The sequence below is a fragment of the Panthera onca genome, chromosome B2, assembly GCF_046562875.1.
Source record: "Panthera onca isolate mPanOnc1 chromosome B2, mPanOnc1 haplotype 2, whole genome shotgun sequence".
Lineage (NCBI taxonomy): Eukaryota > Metazoa > Chordata > Mammalia > Carnivora > Felidae > Panthera > Panthera onca.
The window spans coordinates 31,334,697-31,354,058 of record NC_138343.1 but is presented as its reverse complement, the minus strand read 5'-3'; the positions used below and the strand labels follow the sequence as shown (position 1 = coordinate 31,354,058).

General features: G+C 39.8%; 1 protein-coding gene and 1 pseudogene across 2 annotated transcripts; one reads left to right on the top strand and one right to left on the bottom strand.

The window, feature by feature from the left end:
• Positions 1–1,063: 1,063 nt before the first annotated feature.
• Positions 1,064–5,453, top strand: LOC144616368 (peptidyl-prolyl cis-trans isomerase FKBP1A-like; annotated as a pseudogene).
• A 1,071-nt stretch (positions 5,454–6,524) lies between these two features.
• Positions 6,525–19,131, bottom strand: LOC132676352 (butyrophilin subfamily 1 member A1-like). Of its 2 annotated transcripts, XM_078446795.1 has the most exons (10): positions 18,843–19,130; positions 18,000–18,128; positions 17,098–17,445; positions 13,289–13,570; positions 13,003–13,170; positions 10,108–10,128; positions 9,987–10,013; positions 9,139–9,165; positions 8,669–8,695; positions 6,525–7,449 (listed from the first exon to the last, which is right to left on the bottom strand). In XM_078446795.1, the coding sequence occupies exons 2-10, from the start codon at positions 18,076–18,078 to the stop codon at positions 6,809–6,811; spliced, it is 1,620 nt and encodes a 539-aa protein (XP_078302921.1). In that variant the 5' UTR covers positions 18,079–18,128; positions 18,843–19,130; the 3' UTR covers positions 6,525–6,808. The 2 variants fall into 2 exon arrangements, with proteins under 2 accessions (XP_078302921.1, XP_078302922.1); XM_078446796.1 differs by lacking the exon at positions 10,108–10,128 and having other exon boundaries at positions 18,843–19,131.
• Positions 19,132–19,362: the final 231 nt, after the last annotated feature.

Here is a 19,362-nt window from a genome sequence, read left to right as displayed (position 1 = left end):
TTGAAAATCATTCATTTGTTGCATCCTGGAGAGCCTCTTTTGGCTCATAGTATTTTTTTCTCTTTTTTTTTTTTTTTAAGTCATACATTTATGTTTGAAACTATGTATTATTCTCCCACTGGTATTTACACATTTATTTTACTTAGTTTTAAATTTTTCAGTTGTGAAATACACATAGCACAAAACTTATTCTTTTAGCCATTTTAAAGTATACAATTCAGTGGTATTTATGCCTTCATAATTTTGTGCAGCCATCTTCAGCATCCAGTTCCAGAATATTGTTCCAGAAGAAAACTCTATAACGATTAAGCAGTCACTATCCATATTCTCCTCTCCCCAGCCTTTGGAAACCACTAATCTCACTAATCTGCTTTCTGTCCCTATGAATTTGCCTATACTAGATATTTCATATAATTGGAATTGTAAAATATATGGATTTTTTTTTTTTAGTGTCTGGCTTTTTTTTTTTTTTTACTTAGCATAGTGTTTTTAAGGTTCATCCATGTTGTAGCATGTACCAGTACTTCATTCCTTTTTTCTGTTAAAAAATTTTATTTTTTTAAGAGCTGTTTTAGTTTTACTACAAAATTGAGTGGAAAATTCAGAGCATTCTCATATCCCTCCTCTCTTTCCTCACAATTTCCTCTACTATTAATACCTTGCACTGGTGTAGTACATTTGTTACAACAGATGAATTGATATTGTTGCATTATTTCCAACTACAGTTCATAGGTAGGGTTCACATCAGGGTTCACTTTTTGTGTTGTACATTCTGTAGGGTTTGGCCAATGACTTACCATTTTTGGTACATTAATATACCCTGATATACTCTATATTTTGAAGACAAACTTATTAGTAGATATGTTAGTTTTGCCTTAAAATATTTTTAATGTTACTCTATTTTGATTTAATATAATTTAAAATATTTTGTCTAATAAAGTCTGAAAGTTAACTATCCCTTTATTTATTTATTTATTTTTTGTCTTCCTTCCTGATCAGTCTTTTTGCTTGTTAGTTTTATGTACTTGTGCCAGCCCTATATATAAACATATAGGTTTTCCCTAGGAAGGTCTCAAGAAAATGTGTTTTTTATCAGTCACATTCTTTCACTATGTATTAAGAAACCTGCTTTTCTTTAGCTCACCAAATTGGGGATTAATTTATTTTCTCAGTTCCAGTGCCACTTGGGAAAATCATGGGGAAGGAGAATGATTGGTGGCTTGACTAAGACACCCCAATCATTGAGCCATCACTGTGGCTGATGGATGGATTGGTCATCAAGGATCCTGTTCCCTGACACTCCTGATGCATAGGTAGCTGGTCGTAGTCATGAAAAGCATGGGGACTCTCAGAAGAGATGTACAGATTGGATGGATCTCAGTTTAAAGGAGAGGACTGGAGGAAACCAGAGACTTTAAGTTCCATTAGGGCAGTGATTGTGTGTGTGTGTGTGTGTGTGTGTGTGTGTGTGTGTCCTCACAAAAAGTGACATATATTAGTTGATCAATAAGCATTTATGAAATAGAGGAATAGATTCATAAATAGGATATTTATAAGATATTTTATCTGTATAATGCACTGCGGTCAGCTGTAGAGATAAAGTGATTAGTAAGGCTGATTCCTGCCCTAAGATATTTTTTTTATTCTACTACAGTGTCTCTTTGTTTTTTGAATGTCTTATCATTCCTTTCTAGGCTCTATTCAGAATGGGATTGCCAGAGTGGTCCAGCAATAAATAATTAATTGATGGAGTCAGATGGTGAATTCAAGGTCACTACTTTGTCAGGAACTATGGGCTACTTGGAGATCCTTCATTGCTTGTTGATTTACTCATAGCAGAAATGAGGATATGATGGAGGATGCTACCCATCACATTTCTACAACTGTGATCCCAGCAGAATATTAGCCTTAATATTTTCTTTCATTGCCACCTGTAGCCTATGTTCTTTAAGATCTAAGCTTAGAAGGACAAAACCCATTAAAATGAGTGGAGGAATAGGGGCGCCTGGCTGGCTCAGTGGTGAAGCATATGACTCTTAATCTCAGAGTCCTGACTTCATTAGAGCTTACTTAACAACACCACCACAACAATGAAAACAACATTTCAGAGCCAGGGAGCTGCCCCCCAGGTCCACAGTGGGTCTGCCTGTCTGCCCAGCCTCTGCTGCAGCCATGGGAGTGCAGGAGGAGACCATCTCCCCTGGAGGTGGGTGAACCTTGTCCAAGCATGGTCAGACGTATGTGGTGTACTACCCAGTGATACTTGAAGATGGAAAAAAATTGTATTCTTCCCAGAATAGAAACAATCCCTTTACATTTATGCTAGGCATGTAGGAGGTGATCCGAGGTTGGAAGGAAAGGATTGCCCAGGTGAGTGTGGGTCAGAGAGTAAAATTGTCTCCCTAGACTACATCTACAGTGTGGTGCCACGGGGAACCCAGGCATCATCCCACCAAATGCTACTGTCCTCTTTTGCATGGAGCTTCTGAAACTGGAATGACAGGAATGACAGGGCCTCCTCCCCATTCTTAGATGTGTCATGGAGGGATCCAGTGCCTCCAGAAGCACATGTGAATCATATGGAGCTTTTTCTGACATTCCACAACACTCTGTATAAACATGACCCTGACTGAATATGTTCTGGCACCCAGCTCTTTGCTCTTTCCTTTTCTTCCCCTAAGTGTGTTGAACTAAACTATATGCCATAAATGTCGTTACTCATTTTATTTAGTTTTTGCTTTTGGGGTGAAGGTTCAGTTTCAGTCTTTTGGATCTAAGTTTCCATGTAAGTACTAGTCAAGTATTAACAGCACAGGTAATGGGTTAACTTTAGAATAGAAATTGGTGTGGGTTGGGTGGGGGAGAATGCAAGAATCTTTATTTTATTATTTTGGATGAAATTTTTATCTGTCATATAGTAAACATTCTTGCTGCTGCACTGCTAAGTCATAGCAGATTTGAGGTGTTATTGAGGGCCCGCTCTCCAAGTTGAGACATGTCCTTGGGTCAAATTAAAAGTCCTACCTAAAACTAAAGTGGGGAGTGGGAGATCCTTGCCTCCAATATACCATGCCAGTCTCCCGTTAAACCCTCTGCCTTTTTGTTTGTTTGGTTTTGGTTTTTTTAATATAATTTATTGTCAAGTTGGCTTACATATAACACCCAGTGCTCATCCCAACAAGTGCTCTCCTCAATGCCCATCACCCATTGTCCCCTCTCTCCCATCCCCCATCCACTCTCAGTTTGTTATCTGTATTCAAGAGTCTCTTGTGGTTTGCCTCCCTCCCTCTCAGTTTGTTTGTAATTAATTTTTTCCCCTTCCCTTCCCCCATGGTCTTCTGTTAAGTTTCTCAAGATCCACATATGAGTGAAAACATATGATATCTGTCCTTCTCTGATTGACTTATCTCACTCAGCATAATACCTTCCAGTTCCATCCATGTTGCTGCAAATGGCATGATTTCATTCTTTCTCATTGCCAAGTAGTATTCCATTGTATATATAAACCACATCTTCTTCATTCATTCATCATTCACCCATTCATCAGTTCATGGACATTTAGGCTCTTTCCATAACTTGGCTATTGTTGAATGTGCTGCTATAAACATTGGGGTACATGTGGCCCTATGCATCAGCACTCCTGTATCCCTTGGGTAAATTCCTAGCAGCACTATTGCTGGGCCATAGGCAGATCATTCTCACTGAGTTGCTGGACACTACAGGTATCTGTGTCCAGGCTAGGAGGGACCTCTGAAACCTTCTTTGTGGCCTGGCTTATTATTACTATTTTTTTTTTCCATCCTGTGGTTTTTCTAATGGATATTAAGGACTTTTGTAATTTCATAGCTATCCAAGCTCTACTTCCCCAATTGTAAGAACTTTAATCAAAAGTTTAAAATGAAAGGACACCTGGGTGGCCCAGTTGGCTGAGTGTCTGACTCTTGATTTTGGCTCAGGTCACCATGCTTCATGAGATTGAGCCCTGTGTCAGGCTCTGTGTTGATAACATGGAACCTGCTTGGGATGTTCTCTCTCCATCTCTCCTTGGCCCTCCCCCACTCTCTCTCTCTCAAAATAAACATTTTATTAAAAATTTTTTAACATTTTTATTTATTTTTGAGAGTTAGAGAGAGACAGAGTGCAAGCGGAAGAGGAGCAGAGAGAGAGGGAGACACACAATCCGAAGCAGGTTCCAGGCTCCAAGCTGTCAGCACAGAACCCCACACAGGGATCAAACCCACAAACCATGAGATCATGACCTGAGCCAAATTCAGATGCTTAACCGATGGAGCCACTCAGGCATCCCAATAAACATTTTTTTTTTTTAAGTTTAAAGTGATGGGGCGTCTGGGTGGTTCAGTCAGTTAATTAGGTATCTGACTTCGACTCAGGTCATGATCTCATGGTCCGTCCATGGATTTGAGCCCTGTGTCGGGCTCTGTGCTAACAGCTGAGAGCCTGGAGATTGCTTTGGATTCTGTGTCTCCCTCTCTCTCTGCCCCTCCCCTGTTTGCCCCTCCCCCCCTCAAAAACAAATAAATGTTAAAAATTTTTTTTTAGAGTTTAAATTGAAGGTGCTGGTTATAGTCACCCAATGAAAGTCCAGACATCATGACAAACTCTTGAGTGTTGTCTTGAGAAAAGCTTCAGTGTCTCCTGGTTTTGGATGTTCAGCTACCCCTGCTGATCTGTTTCCTTGCTTTTCTTCCCCCCTCTCACCCTTTGCTGTCCTGTATAATGATTTGGTGAGAGAAATTATTGCTGTCTACCCACTCCCACCTCCCCACACTACATATGCATGTCAAGTTTTATTATTGCAATAAAAGTGCTTTTATGCTGGCCTTTCTAAAACAAAAAAATGAGCGGAGGAGTAACAGGTGGAAGCATTCTGTAGTTTCTTCAGTTGAGATACTTAAAAACATATCTGAAACCTCATGCTGATTGTCCAGGGTATATAACAAATGTAAAATATCCAAAACTCAACCAGTTATCCTTCCTGTTCTATATCACAGTTTCAATCCCATTTGTTCCTATTTTGTGGTTATCTCCATGCAAAGGGTTCTTATGTCCAGAAATCCCTTCTCATCCACCATGTCCATTTGATTATAGCTATTAATACTTGTCCACCATTCATTTACCTCTCTCCTGCCTCTATTTTTGCTTGCTTATTATATAAGCCCTCCGTTTACTGTCAGTAAATTTAATATTCTGGGCTCTGGTTTCATTCTTCCTGGGTTTCAATGCTGGCTATAATGCATCAGCAGAATGTTGCTAAGGAGATACATCTTCCAAGAGAGGTTGATAATGAGATGTATGGTTTAAAGATCCGTTAATATTGTATACAAATCTAAGTGGATCTCTTCTATCTCCAGGAAGAGGGAGCTTGTTTGACAGGAGAAGCTCATATTTTATATCCTTGAAGACATAGGCTTAGTTGCATTAAAGGGAAAGAAACCCTGAAGAGTGGGAAGAAGATGGTCAGAAAGAAAAAAAAAATTTATATATATATATATATATATACCCACAAACCATGGGTTTGTATACAAACCATATATATATATATATATATATATATATATATATATATATATACATATCAGCATTCTCAATGACTTTTTCTCCATGAAGCCTGTAGGTGTTTCTTCATTCTTATTTGACTATTTTTCTCTAAAATCATAAACTGCAACATCAACTCCTTTTTCATTCACATACTCACATAGGGCACAATTCAGGACCTGCTAACCAGTGAGAATTTGGTAAAAAACAACAAAAAGGGTGTGTGTGTGGGGGGGGTGGGTAGGTTTCTCTCACAGAAGTCTTGGGCTCCTGCTCAAATGGTTTATAGTTTTATATTAGTTCTCCCTACCCCATGGCAGACTCCAAGTTTAGAGGTCAATGGCCTGAAGAAAGGACAAGCTGAGCTATTAACTTTCACAAAACTTGGACAGTTTTGTGTATCTCTAACACTAGTAACATGTATCAAGAATTTACTCAACTGTGATTCTTCCCTTCAAACACCACCCCCTCCTTCATATTTGATAACAAAACTAGTAAGAAGAGAGATTTTTCTCTTTAAATGCAGTTTCTTTAAATGTTTATTTATTTTTTAGACAAAGAGAGTGTGACCAGGAAGGGACAGAGAAAGGGGGGACAGAGGATCCAAATCAGGCTCTGCGCTGACAGTAGAAAGCCCAATGCAGGCCTCAAAGTTACGAACCAAACTTTGAGATCATGACCTGAGCTGAAGTCAGATGCTTAACCGACTGAGCCACCCAGGCACCCCTCTTTAAATGTAGTTTTAAAAATACTACTTCAACACACACAACAGAAGAGAGGCCATGCACTTGTTTTGGATTTTCTTGCTGCTGCTCAAAAAAGACACTGAATTTCCCCAAAACCAATGCGAGAGGAAACTCCCCCAGACATTTTGTAGTTGTCCCATTTCTCTTTCTGCCTCTCTTTTTGAAAGGGGTTGATAATGTACCTAGTGAAGCTGACCTACTCTCCACACAGGGACAGCTTTCTTGTTTTTTCTTTTAATGTTTATTTATTTTTGAGAGAGAGAACAGTGTGTAAGTGGGGGAAGGGCAGAGAGAGGGAGACACAGAATCTGAAACAGGCTCCAGGCTCTGAGCTGTCTGCATAGAGCCCAGCGTGGGGCTTGAACTCAAGAACTGTGAGATCATGACCTGAGCCGAAGTCAGACACTTAACTGGCTGAGCCACCCAGGCGCCCAGGGCAGCTTTCTTTGAGAATATACTTATAAGAAGCCTGAGCAGAGACAGCAGAAGTGCTGACATTGCACCTCTTATGGAGGTAATAGAGGATTAGCCTCTTGGGCAACACCCATATCACGACTCTTTAAATGAGTCTTTGGAGAAGACTCAGGGTAATTTTCAGTGTCATCTGAAGCTGAGCAGATGGTCACATATGTGCCAGCACCCTGAAGGCTTAAATAAGGATGGAGGGTCCCATAGAAGGTGATTCCAGTAAAGGAATAGATGTGGGATCCATCAACCATGTTGTAAAAGGACACATCCTTATCCTCCAAGTCCAGGAAAACTCCTATCCTTTGAGGATGCTGTCTCAGTGACAGAGACTCTGGGCGGGAGATGAGAACTCCTTTGTTATATGCTATCACCCAGAAATTCTTCTCTGGACTTTCTACAAACCACCCATTTCTCTCCGCTGTATCTGAGCAAACACCCACAGCCCATCTAGGTTCAAGTCCAACTTCTGTGCCTATATTGACTTCTATCTCCCAGTAATGTCTCCCTGTGGTAAAGCAATTCTGGCCCAGAACACTGAAGATGGTTTCAGATTCCCCTTGTCCTTGGCGTACTGAAGCATCACAATTCTGAGGAGCATTTCCCATTAAAGAAACTTGTTTTCTATTCTCAGATAGGATGAGGTTGTGATGAGCTGTGTCTGGATCCAGAGTAACAGCAACTGCAAATGTGGGGGGTGGGGGGGGGGGAATAGGTCATTCCACAGTGGAAAGTGGTTGTCCTTAGGAAAGATGCTGTCACTTTATGCTTGCTCTGAGTAATTAGGCCCTGTCATATTCCAGTCACAGTGTATCTACTTTCATTTAAGCTTCTTTGGTATCATTTTCATTTGGAATCATTTATTATGTAATAATTAAGTCACCCACTTCTCATGCACTCTTATTAGATTTCTAATGGCTGAAATCTTAGGCTCTGTAGTCAGAAAGATCTGAATTTTGATAATCACTCTCTTTAGTAAGTGTGATCTTGAAATTACTTTGTTTCTCTCAGCTTCACTTTACCCTCATAATCATGGACACAATTATGATACCTCAGCATAGGACTGTTGTGAGAAATAAACAAGATAATGTGTAGAGAACTCAGAACTAGGTCTTGCCCATGATAAACACTTGGTAAATTTTTTAGCTTCCAATATTTATAGTAACACTAATACCAGTAGTAATAGCAGACTCCAGTACTGATACCAGCAATAATTAATCTGTTCTTCTGAAATCAAACATCGTCAATAGTCAGAATTTTTCTCATAAGAATTTGTATGTGGGAATACTAGAATGTGCTTTAATTTGGGGAAGATTGAATTAAATAGGAAACATTTGTGGATGCAGGGATATTCAGAGTAAAGCAACATGTACTAGAAACTGATAATCAACTCATAATTCTGGAAAGACTCTAAGATAGTTTTCCACTTACACTGAGATACAATGAGCTAGTCCCTGTCTCAGGCTGATGTAATAGACTTCCTTCTTACTGAACTGCTCTTGCAGTGTTATTCACACAAATAAATCCACCGTATCACTAAGTCCCAGATTGAGAAGTCAATTCCTCAGGGAAATTCCTTTAATCCACCATATTTTTCTCATGGAAATCTTGTTCTTTCATAACCTTCATTACAACTTGTACATGTACTTTTCCATGAAATCAGAGATCAGATGTCCTTTATTTATTTGACCCTGAATAAACAGTTCTATAAATTAATTGTAAATGAATGAATGATATCAGAAAAGTAAGAAATCTGTTCACATTTCAGCATGAGATTGAGACTGAACTGAAAGCCATGAAATGAAAAAACAACCAGGTTTTATTGAGAGTTTATATAAATGTAAGAGTTTCTAATTTGTGATAGAAGAGATTGTGCGGGTCAAAATAATAAGGTCACTCACCTGCTTCAAACTGTTCTTTTCTCCAGTCTAAAATGAAAAAAAAAAAAACTCATATAAGAAAATACATCAAGAACATGTCTTCTCACCTGGGTGACTCAGTTGGCAAAGCGTGGGACTTTGGCTCAGTTCATGATCTCACAGCTCGTGAGTTCGAGCCCCGCGTCAGGCTCCGTGCTGACAGCTCAGAGCCTGGAGCCTGCTTCCAATTCTGTGTTTCTCTCTTGCTCTGCCTCTCCCCCGCTTATGCTCTCTCTCTCTCTTTCTCTCTCTCAAGAACAAATAAAACATTAAAAATTTTTTGAAAAAAAAAAGAACATGTCTTCTCAACTAGGAGAGAGAATCCCCTGTATTTTTTTGAAGTCCCACATTCAAAGTCAATTTTCCAGAATATAGCATGTCTTTGAAAAATGCCCTAGAATTGCCTCATGAAATCCCGGGGTGCCTGAAGTCCCAAGACATCTGTTACTCACCAGCATATAACTTTGCTTTTCTCCAGTCTGAAATAAAACAAAGGAATTAGATTCTCTCATCCTTAGGACCTTCACTCCAGACTATTAAATAGTTACAACCACATGAGATATGAAGATTTATAATAGTGCTATATTTCTGTATTAATCACCTCAATGACAGCTCTGGGGTATTTGTCTCCTTCAGTTTCCTGTTCTATTTCTCACATTTTCCACATTCCACCAACATATCTGTGATAGAATAGGAGGTTCTGATTCTTTTGGGAGAAGGATAAGATAAACTTGAATCGTGAGAGTGTATTGTAAAGCCTAAAACTTCATGTGCTGCCTTGACATCTTTGGACCTCACAGGGCTCTAAACGCCATAAGCTCCCCTTCTCTCACCAGATATGCCTCCAATCAGCAGGAAAATCTCCACATTCAACTAATTTCCCTACCAGTCAAGCCAGCTGAACCCCACCTGGTCCTCAACCTAATGCCTTTCACCTTCCTATCAACCTGAAAAGTTACTCAGACAAGCCAATCATATACTTCCAAGGAGACTAGTAGAATTTCATCTTATTATTACTAAAAAGCCTGCTTCCCTCAGCCCTTGCTGGTTCACTCTGTTCCCAAGTGAAAACCCATGTGGTCTGCATGACTTGTGGTGTCCTCCTCCCCCAGGATAGGAGTATAGGTGATTAATAAACTGCTGTCAAGCTCATATGTCCAGTGTTGGATGTCATGTGTCTAACCATCTTATCCTAATTAGGGCGGGGGATCCCTTCCTCACTAGCAAGGTGAATAGGGTATGATAAGAACAGAGGGACAGATGAGATGACTGGTCCAACCACAACACTGATATAACTTACCTTGTTGATATAATTGCTTTCTTCTCCCTGAAAAGGAATAACAACCTGTGAGGTGCAAAGTACCAGCATGGAGTAAGGACTCTATTTCTTGTACTAGAGCAAAGAAAAATGGAAAACTTACCAAGCTCTTTCTCAAGTGATTCTAAAAAGGAAAGAAAATAACAAAACATTTTATGGAAAAAAAGTCCAGACTACATTTCCTAAGCTCAGGTCCTGAACACTACTTCCATATACCTAGATCAAGAAATTCACCTTAATTGAGAATTACTGTGACCATTTTTTTTTCTAACTCCATGTTTATAGCAGTGAGTTTTCTGTCTCCATTGGAGAGAAGATCCTAGGCTCCATGTCTTACTGGAGGTCTTGGGACTCTAACTAAGTACACTCTTATCTCTATGTTCCTATAGATGCCATTTATATATACAGCCAACAGGGGAAGATGGCGGTGTAGGAGGACGCTGGGCTCACCGCGTCCCGCTGATCACTTAGATTCCACCTACACCTGCCTAAATCACCCAGAAAACCACCAGAAGACTAGCAGAACAGAGTCTCTGGAGCCAAGCACAGGCGAGAGGCCCACGGAAGAAGGTAGGAAGGGCAGCGAGGCGGTGCGTGCTCCACGGACTGGCGGGAGGGAGCCGGGGCAGAGGGGCGGCCCGCCAGCCAAGCAGAGTCTGGCTTGCAAAAGCGGAGGGGCCGGACGGAGTATGTTCTGACAGCAAGCAGGACTTAACATCTGGAAGGTTATAAGCTAACAGCTCTGCTTGGAGAACGGGAGGTCTGGAAGACAACAGGAGGGAGAGTTGTTGAGCTCCGGACAACAGAGCTCAGCTTGGCGGGGAACAACGGCGCTCACCAGCACCATCTCCCTCACCCATCTCCCAGCCAAAATCCCAAAGGGAACCAGTTCCTGCCAGGGAACTTGCTTGCACCACCCAACGCTGTGCTTCTGCAGATCCATCCCTCCAGCAGTGGGTCTGACTCCCTCCCGGTGCCACAGGGCCCCTCCTGAAGTGGATCTCAGAAGGAAAAGAGAGCTGAGCCTGCCCCTCCCACCCCTGTGCACCTTGCCAATCCACCCCAGCTAATATGCCAGATCCCCAGCACCACAAGCCTGGCGGTGTCCAAGTAGCCCAGATGGGCCATGCCACCCCACAGTGAATCCCGCCCCTAGGAGAGGGGAAGAGAAGGTACACACCAGTCTGACTGTGGCCCCAGCAGTGGGCTGGGGGCAGACATGAGGTCTGACTGCAGCCCTGCCCACCAACGCAAGGTATTCAAGACAGCACAGGGGAAGTGCCCCGCAGTTCCGCACCACTCCAGGGACTATCCAAAATGACGAAACGGAAGAATTCCCCTCAAAAAAACGTCCAGGAAATAACAACAGCTAACGAACTAATCAAAAACAATTTAAACAATATAACAGAAAGTGAATTTAGAATAATAGTCATAAAATTAATCGCTGGGCTTGAAAACAGTATAAAGGACAGCAGAGAATCTATTGCTATAGAGATCAAGGGACTAAGGAACAGTCAGGAGGAGCTAAAAAATGCTATAAACGAGCTGCAAAATAAAATGGAAACGACCACGGCTCGGATTGAAGAGGCAGAGGAGAGAATAGGTGAACTAGAAGATAAAATTATGGAAACAGAAGAAGCTGAGAAACAGAGAGATAAAAAAATCCAGGAGTATGAGGGCAAAATTAGAGAACTAAGTGATGCACTAAAGAGAAATAATCTACACATAATTGGTATTCCAGAGGAGGAAGAGAGAGGGAAAGGTGCTGAAGGTGTACTTGAAGAAATCATAGCTGAGAACTTCCCTGATCTGGGAAGGAAAAAGGCTTTGAAATCCAAGAGGCACAGAGAACTCCCTTCAGACGTAACTTGAATCGATCTGCACACCATATCATAGTGAAACTGGCAAAATACAAGGATAAAGAGAAAATTCTGAAAGCAGCTAGGGATAAACACGCTCTAACATATAAAAGGAGACCTATAAGACTCGTGACCAATCTCTCTACTGAAACTTGGCAGGCCAGAAAGGAATGGCAGGAGATCTTCAATGTGATGAACAGAAAAAATATGCAGCCGAGAATCCTTTATCCAGCAAGTCTGTCATTTAGAATAGAAGGAGAGATAAAGGTCTTCCCAAACAAACAAAAACTGAAGGAATTCCTCACCACTAAACCAGCCCTACAAGAGATCCCAAGGGGGATCCTGTGAGACAAAGTACCAGAGACATCGCTACAAGCATGAAACCTACAGACATCAAAATGACTCTAAACCCATATCTTTCTATAATAACACTGAATGTAAATGGACTAAATGCACCAACCAAAAGACATAGGGTATCAGAATGGATTAAAAAACAAGACCCATCTATTTGCTGTCTACAAGAGACTCATTTTAGACCTGAGGACACCCTCAGATTGAAAGTGAGGGGATGGAGAACTATTTATCATGCCACTGGAAGTCAAAAGAAAGCTGGAGTAGCCATACTTCTATCAGACAAACTAGACTTTAAATTAAAGGCTGTAACAAGAGATGAAGAAGGGCATTATATAATAATCACAGGGTCTATCCATCAGGAAGAGCTAACAATTATACATGTCTATGCACCGAATACTGGAGCCCCCAAATATATAAAACAATTACTCACAAACACAAGCAACCTTATTGATAAGAATGTGGTAATTGCAGGGGACTTTACCATCCACTTACAGAAATGGATAGATCATCTAGACACACGGTCAATAAAGAAACAAGGGCCCTGAATGATACATGGGATCAGATGGACTTGACAGATATATTTAGAACTCTGCATCCCAAAGCAACAGAATAGACTTTCTTCTCGAGTGCACATGGAACATTCTCCAAGATAGATCACATACTGGGTCACAAAACAGCCCTTCATAAGCATACAAGAATTGAGATCATACCATGCATACTTTTATATATACAGCCAACAAATCCATAAATTCACAGATCCCACCAAGTCTGATTCACAGTTTTACCTTTGTCTTTACTTTCTTTCTCTTTTTCTGCCTGGGCTTCCTGTGTTCTCTTCTTCTCCTGTCGTTCTTTCCAGGCCAAAAACACAACAGCACCCAGGAATATCCCAAGTATGATAAAAGTCACAGCAAATGCCGTCATCCAAGGAGAGGTCCTAGGGAAGAAGGATTCTGATACAGAGGTCCCAAAGACTTGATTAAAAACATACACCAAGCAATCCTACTCCATCCTAGTTCTTAAATGTCCCCTCCTTACCCTTATCCTGTCCCCCAAATGAGCAACACTGACCTGGGATAGAAATGGTTTCCACCTGCTCTTGTCCAAAGAAGGGGTTCTTCATGGAGCAGGACACTTCTCTCTTTGAACTGTCTCTTACAATGAGGGATGCCTCTATTTGAAATAACCCATCGTCATCCTGGGTCTCAACCTCAGAAAGAGATGGTATCTTCTCTCCCATTGCATCTTTCCATTGCACCTCAGGCTGGGGAAACCACCTCTTGCCTGTGCATGTCAGTCTTATTCCTGTACCTTCTGGACCTACCATGAAAACATGAGGACCAGAACCCAGACCTGGAGAGGAGAAAGTCATTCATTTGAGACATGGACACTTTTGGCCCAGAAGTCCCTAATTTATACAGTAACACCAGTGTGGGGATATGGACAAAGCACCATCATTCTTGGGGGGAGGAGAGGGTTTGTTTTCTTCTCTTATTAAATAAACGGGTAATTGTAGTAAAATCTCAAGAGATTTGAAGCTGACACTAGGTCTTCATACTGATGCCTATCACATTTTCTCTACCCAGGCATATCTGCAATTGGCCATAGAAGGAAAAAAGCAGAGCAAATTTTACCAATGTTAATTTCTTTCAGGAACACACCAATATATCTATATCTATCCATTCCACTTACTGAAGTCTCTAGAACCACTACCTTTCTGTGATTAAACTGAGTCTTGTAGTCACTTCCTTAAACAATCTCATTTTGTAATGTTTTCCAAATTTTCTTTCTTCCTCTGAGTACAGAATAACAAAAAGATGAAGATAGCCAGGTGAAATGATTCCATGAAGGAGTCAATATGTTTTTCACTTTTACACTCTCATTTATTTATTTTCCCTCCACAACCTCTCCTTTTTAACTTTTCACAGGTTGGGTCTACTAATGAATCCAGCACCCATATTAAAACATTACACTACTAGAATGCTAGAAGAATCCACTGTCTCTGAGAATAATGGCTATCCTGGCTTCTAAGGCTATATATTATTTTGTACTTTTTAAACTTATCTCCTGACATGGTTCTTCTTAGTTCTGGCTCAGTCCTACTCCAATTCCTCAGATGTAGGAAATATATTATAAACCTCAGAGACATTGTCTTTTTTGGCTAAAAATTATAATGAAACTATTAATTTTTACTGTCAGATACTGACTTGCCTGGGAAGACACACTTGTAAAAAAAGAAAGCAACCTGAAAGAAAATCTTCAGAATTACTTGAGGGAGGTGCCAACTCTCTTGAACAAAGGAAATGAATAGAAGTGAGTAAAACGGTTCATGAGCACAACAGATTCTTAACTATAGAGAATAAACTGATGGTTATGAGAGAGGAAGTGGGGTGGATGGGTGAAAAAGATGAAGGAGATTAAAGAGTATACTTATCATGATGAGCACTGAGTAATGTATAGAGTTGTTGAATCACTATATTGTACACCTGAAACTAATATTACATTGTATGTTAACTACCTGGAATTTAAATAAAAACTTTAAAAAAATAAATTAAGCAAGTTTATGTGAATGAAAAAAAGAAAAAAAGAAAAATAATATTCAATGTCATCAAAAGTATAGATAAATACTGTTAAGAATAAAAACTGGAACAATTATTAGACTGTCAGGGTGACATTGTGGTTATCCTGAAACTGGAATTATTAAAGTATAGGATAAAAAAGTTATAAGTTATAGGGGCGCCTGGGTGGCTCAGTCGGCTAAGCGTCTGACTTCAGGTTGTGTCATGATCTCATGGTTTGTGAATTCAAGCCCCGCGTCGGGCTCCGTGCTGACAGCTGAGCCTGGAGCCTGCTTTGGATTCTGTGTCTCCTTCTCTCTCTGCCCCTCCCCCACTCATGCTGTCTCTCAAAAATAAATAAACATTAAAAAAATTATGTTATAAAGTTAATTGTTTGAGAAGTTTATATTATATCAATTTATATTGCCGCATATTTTCATGCAAATATATGTATTTTGTGATTTTTGCAATAATATAAAATTGAAAATTGTCAATGTTCATTAAAAAGTAAATATTAACATAAATTATGGAATTTCTATATAATGAAAATACGTTTAGACATTAAAAAGCATAATTTTTTATAATCTGTCTCATATATTGTAAAGGAGAAAAAGGCAAGTTATAGAAAAAATATATCATGAAATATTGTAAATAATATTACTGTGTGTATATGGAGCAGAAAATTACTTGACACTTTAATGTGTTAACTGTGCTAAATTAACTTACTTAAATTTTCCTCTAAACTTTCCCCTCTCCTGATTCCAACTGTAATATTTCAGCTTCAGGAATATTTTTTTTGGCTTAAAGCATAACTGAATGGAGAAGACGACTCTCTTGCTGTATTGCTGAGTGTACAAATTAGTGAAAGTAATTGTGCAGTATGGGTGGAAAGAAGAATGTTGATGAGCTAGTGTCCATACGGGGAACAGAAGGAAGCTTTGGTAGATTGAATGGGAGGTTTCTCAAAACCTAACAAAGAGACAGAGATCTTCAGGGCTTCTAGAAGGGTAGCATCAAAAGTTTTTAATAATATCCGTAACTTAATCTTTGCAGTTAATGGAAGAGGTTAACAAAGTCTGGGATGATGATCATCCTAGCACTAACCAGTGAGGACCCAAGACTGGAGCTGAATCCTGAATGCTTTGAGCTGCATAGGACCTTTGCACAATGATTACTCAAGAGAAAGAGGGGCAGGAAGCCCCAGTAAGAATTAAGACAAAGCTTCACACTAGCCCGATTGGCTGGGGGCTCAAAGATTCAATTTTGTATTTAAACAAGTTACAATAAACATTTTAAAGGTTAGTTTATGAACAGAGATTAAGGTCTGCTACATAAATATATTATAATAATTATATAATATATAACATATATTATAATATATAATATATAATAAAATAATATCATATATTGTTATATTATATATAATATATACTATATTATTGTACTATTATTTTATTATATATAATTATATATTACTATATATAGTAATATATAATATATATTATATATTATATATAGTATATATATTGGTATTGATAACAATCTGGTATTGATAGTTACTTTGGAGGAGAAAAAGGAATATTGAAAGGACAGAAGGATTATCAACTTATATTTTCTGTATTTTTTGAATTGTTGGAGTTTGATACAATGAGTTATAATTTTATTGTAATTAAAAATAAAACAGCACCAATGGTGCCAAAATTGACAGTGGCCAATTCAACGTCCTATGGACCAAGGCTCAGTCATTCCAGCTTTTCACACTGGTCTCTCTCTTCAGGGCCTTATTTCCCAAAAGCTACGCAGTTGATGGTTTTCTCTACTTCTGCTTCACTTAGTCACTGAGCGTCAGTTATTTTCTGGCCTCAATCCTCTGGTGACAACTTTTGTTCTCTGCGATACCTGTCCACCCTGCCCAACCCCCATAGTCACTTCCTCCAAACAGTGCATTCAAGACTCAACCACTGACATTCCCAGCTGAGCCTCTACCCAACACAGCAGCCAACTAGGACTCTGGTCTCTGATGGTAATTTTAGGGAATCATGGTGTCTTCCTTCAAAATGTGTGAGGAGAGACATATCAGAGAAATAAATGATCTATTTTTTATGGCAGATACTTATGGAAGTCATTGAATATTAAAGTACAGCACAATAAATGTATAAATAGATTAAGAGAATTTCGGATTAAACCCAGTGTGAAGGACGTTGACCAGCTCCGAGAATATGTACCTTTTTGTCTCTGTTCTGTTCACCATCCTCCCCAGAAATCAAATGCAGAGCACTTACATTCCCTTAGAACGATCTGTGTTCTCAGATAATTACTCACCGATCACCTTCAGCTCCAAAGTGGCTTCTTGAAATTCACTGCCTTTTTTAAAAAAACACTTGTATATTCCACTGTCTGAGATCCGGAGACTGTAGATTCTCACAGATACTCTTCCCTCAGTGATGTAATCTTTCACCAACTCCGCTCTCCCTTTGAAATCTACCAGCTGTTCTCCCACCTGCTCCATTCCATCCTGATATACATACACAGCCTCTGAGAATTCAGAACGGAACCACCGCAGCTCCATATTCTCTGCACTCATGGCCGGGGACACGTGACAGGGCAGCACTGTGTCCATGCCCAGCATGGCTACAATTGGCTCTGAGGGGCTGATAACCAAGAATGAATCTGTGGAATAGAGCCATAGTGAAAAGAATATCAATGACCTGTCTGGACATTTTGGAATACAGCATCATTATTGGCCCAGTAGAAGCCCGTAGACATTGTCATTCATACACTAGTTTCTGTAGCAAACATTCAGACTGAAGATGGTGGTGCACAAGACAAAGAGTATCTCTACCCAATCAATAGGGTAATCTCTTATTGAACAAATAATTTTTTAATTGCAATGGTGAGAAATTCTATGAAGAAGTAGGGAAGAGTGTTGGGAAATCATGAAACCAGGGTTTTTAATTAGGTCTTGGGCTCAGAAAAATGTGTTCTTCATGAAGCAGAGACCTGAATGAATTAGAAGGCATTAGTGAAATAATTCCAACTGGTCTTTCTCTCTAAACTAATCATATAATGGCTTATTTGCCCTCATGTATGGGCAGATAAATCATTATATCAAAATGAAGGATTTGTAATTAACCCAGGCATATAGTGATAGGGTAATTTACTCCTTCTGTTCAGAGAATAAAAGAATCCAAGAATATAAAGAATAAAATATAAAATATTCTTACCTGAGCCCCACATGGACACCTGGAGAAGTAGGAGAGAGAAGAAGTCTCTTAGCAGAGACAAGTCCAAGAAACCCACCATCTTTCCCAGAGCAGACAACACTATGACACAGAGTAAGGTCCTGAAAGTAGCTAGGGTAAAGACAAAAATGGGATCGATAAGGTAAAAAAAAAAAAAAAAAGTCGTAGTTAAGACAATTTGCAGTGATTCTAAGAAATGGCCTCCAGAAGCTCTCAAACAACTGTAGTGTGTCTCTCAGAGAACATCAGAGAAGCCTTTAACACTCCCAAAAAAAGAACTTTTGTTTCCCTTTTCAAGGAAACAGTCTGTTTTAAAGTTTATTTATTTATTTTGAGAGAGAGAGCAGGGGGAGGAGCAGAGAGAGAAAATCCCAAGCAGGCTCCATGCTGAGCCCCGACATGGGGTTGATCCCACAAACGATGAGACCATGACCTGAGCCGAAATCAAGAGTTGGATGCTTAACCAACTGAGCCACCCAGTGAACAGTCCCTCCAAGTGAACAGTCTTCATCTCAACAGCCAAGTTCTGCAATGACAAATCTGTCCACAATCTCTCTAAATTCTTCTCTAACTCAATATTTTTTCCAATGGACAAAGAGACAGAAGGGAGGCAATGAGCAACCACAGAAAGAGATGGCTTTAGTACAAACATTAATTTGGCTTCAACAAATTCTACTTCCCCTCACCGCCCACCCCCCACCACATTCCTATCTGATGGAGGAGCACATATAACTTGGTTTGTCCTCTGTCAGCCCTTAGGATCCTTGCCCAAATGCTCTCACTTCCCTCTCTCTTGCCCATCACCCACAAAAATGCAACACTCACATCTTTTACATTCTTCTTACAGAAGTGAAGACATTCTGAAACTTCTCAGACTCAGGCCACAGGCACCATGGATAAATACTCTCATCCATTCCTTCCAGTTACCTGCTCTTGGCTGCCAACAGGTATCTCCAAGATGCCAAGAGGATATCAGACTTTGCAAAACATGGGGTCTAGGAGGAAGCCTGGGGTGGTTTTTTAAGGGGGTTGAGACAACTGGAAGAAAGACGGCCCCTACATAGGAATCTCTCAGCAGTATACTTCTCTTTGACGATACTGACACACTCAAAACCGAAAGTAAAATAAGATAAGGAAAGAAAACTTTGACCTGTCATGTATAGTAAATCTATCTAATGATTACTTGCTTATAAAATATAGACAGGATCAAAAGCAAGTCATTTCTTTCTTTCTGAGAAGTATATTGTCTAGGTTAATAGCATAGATATTAGAACTTGACTACCTGAGTTAAGATCCTGGTGAGGCTATTTACAATTTATGATTTTAAGCAAGTTATACAACCTAT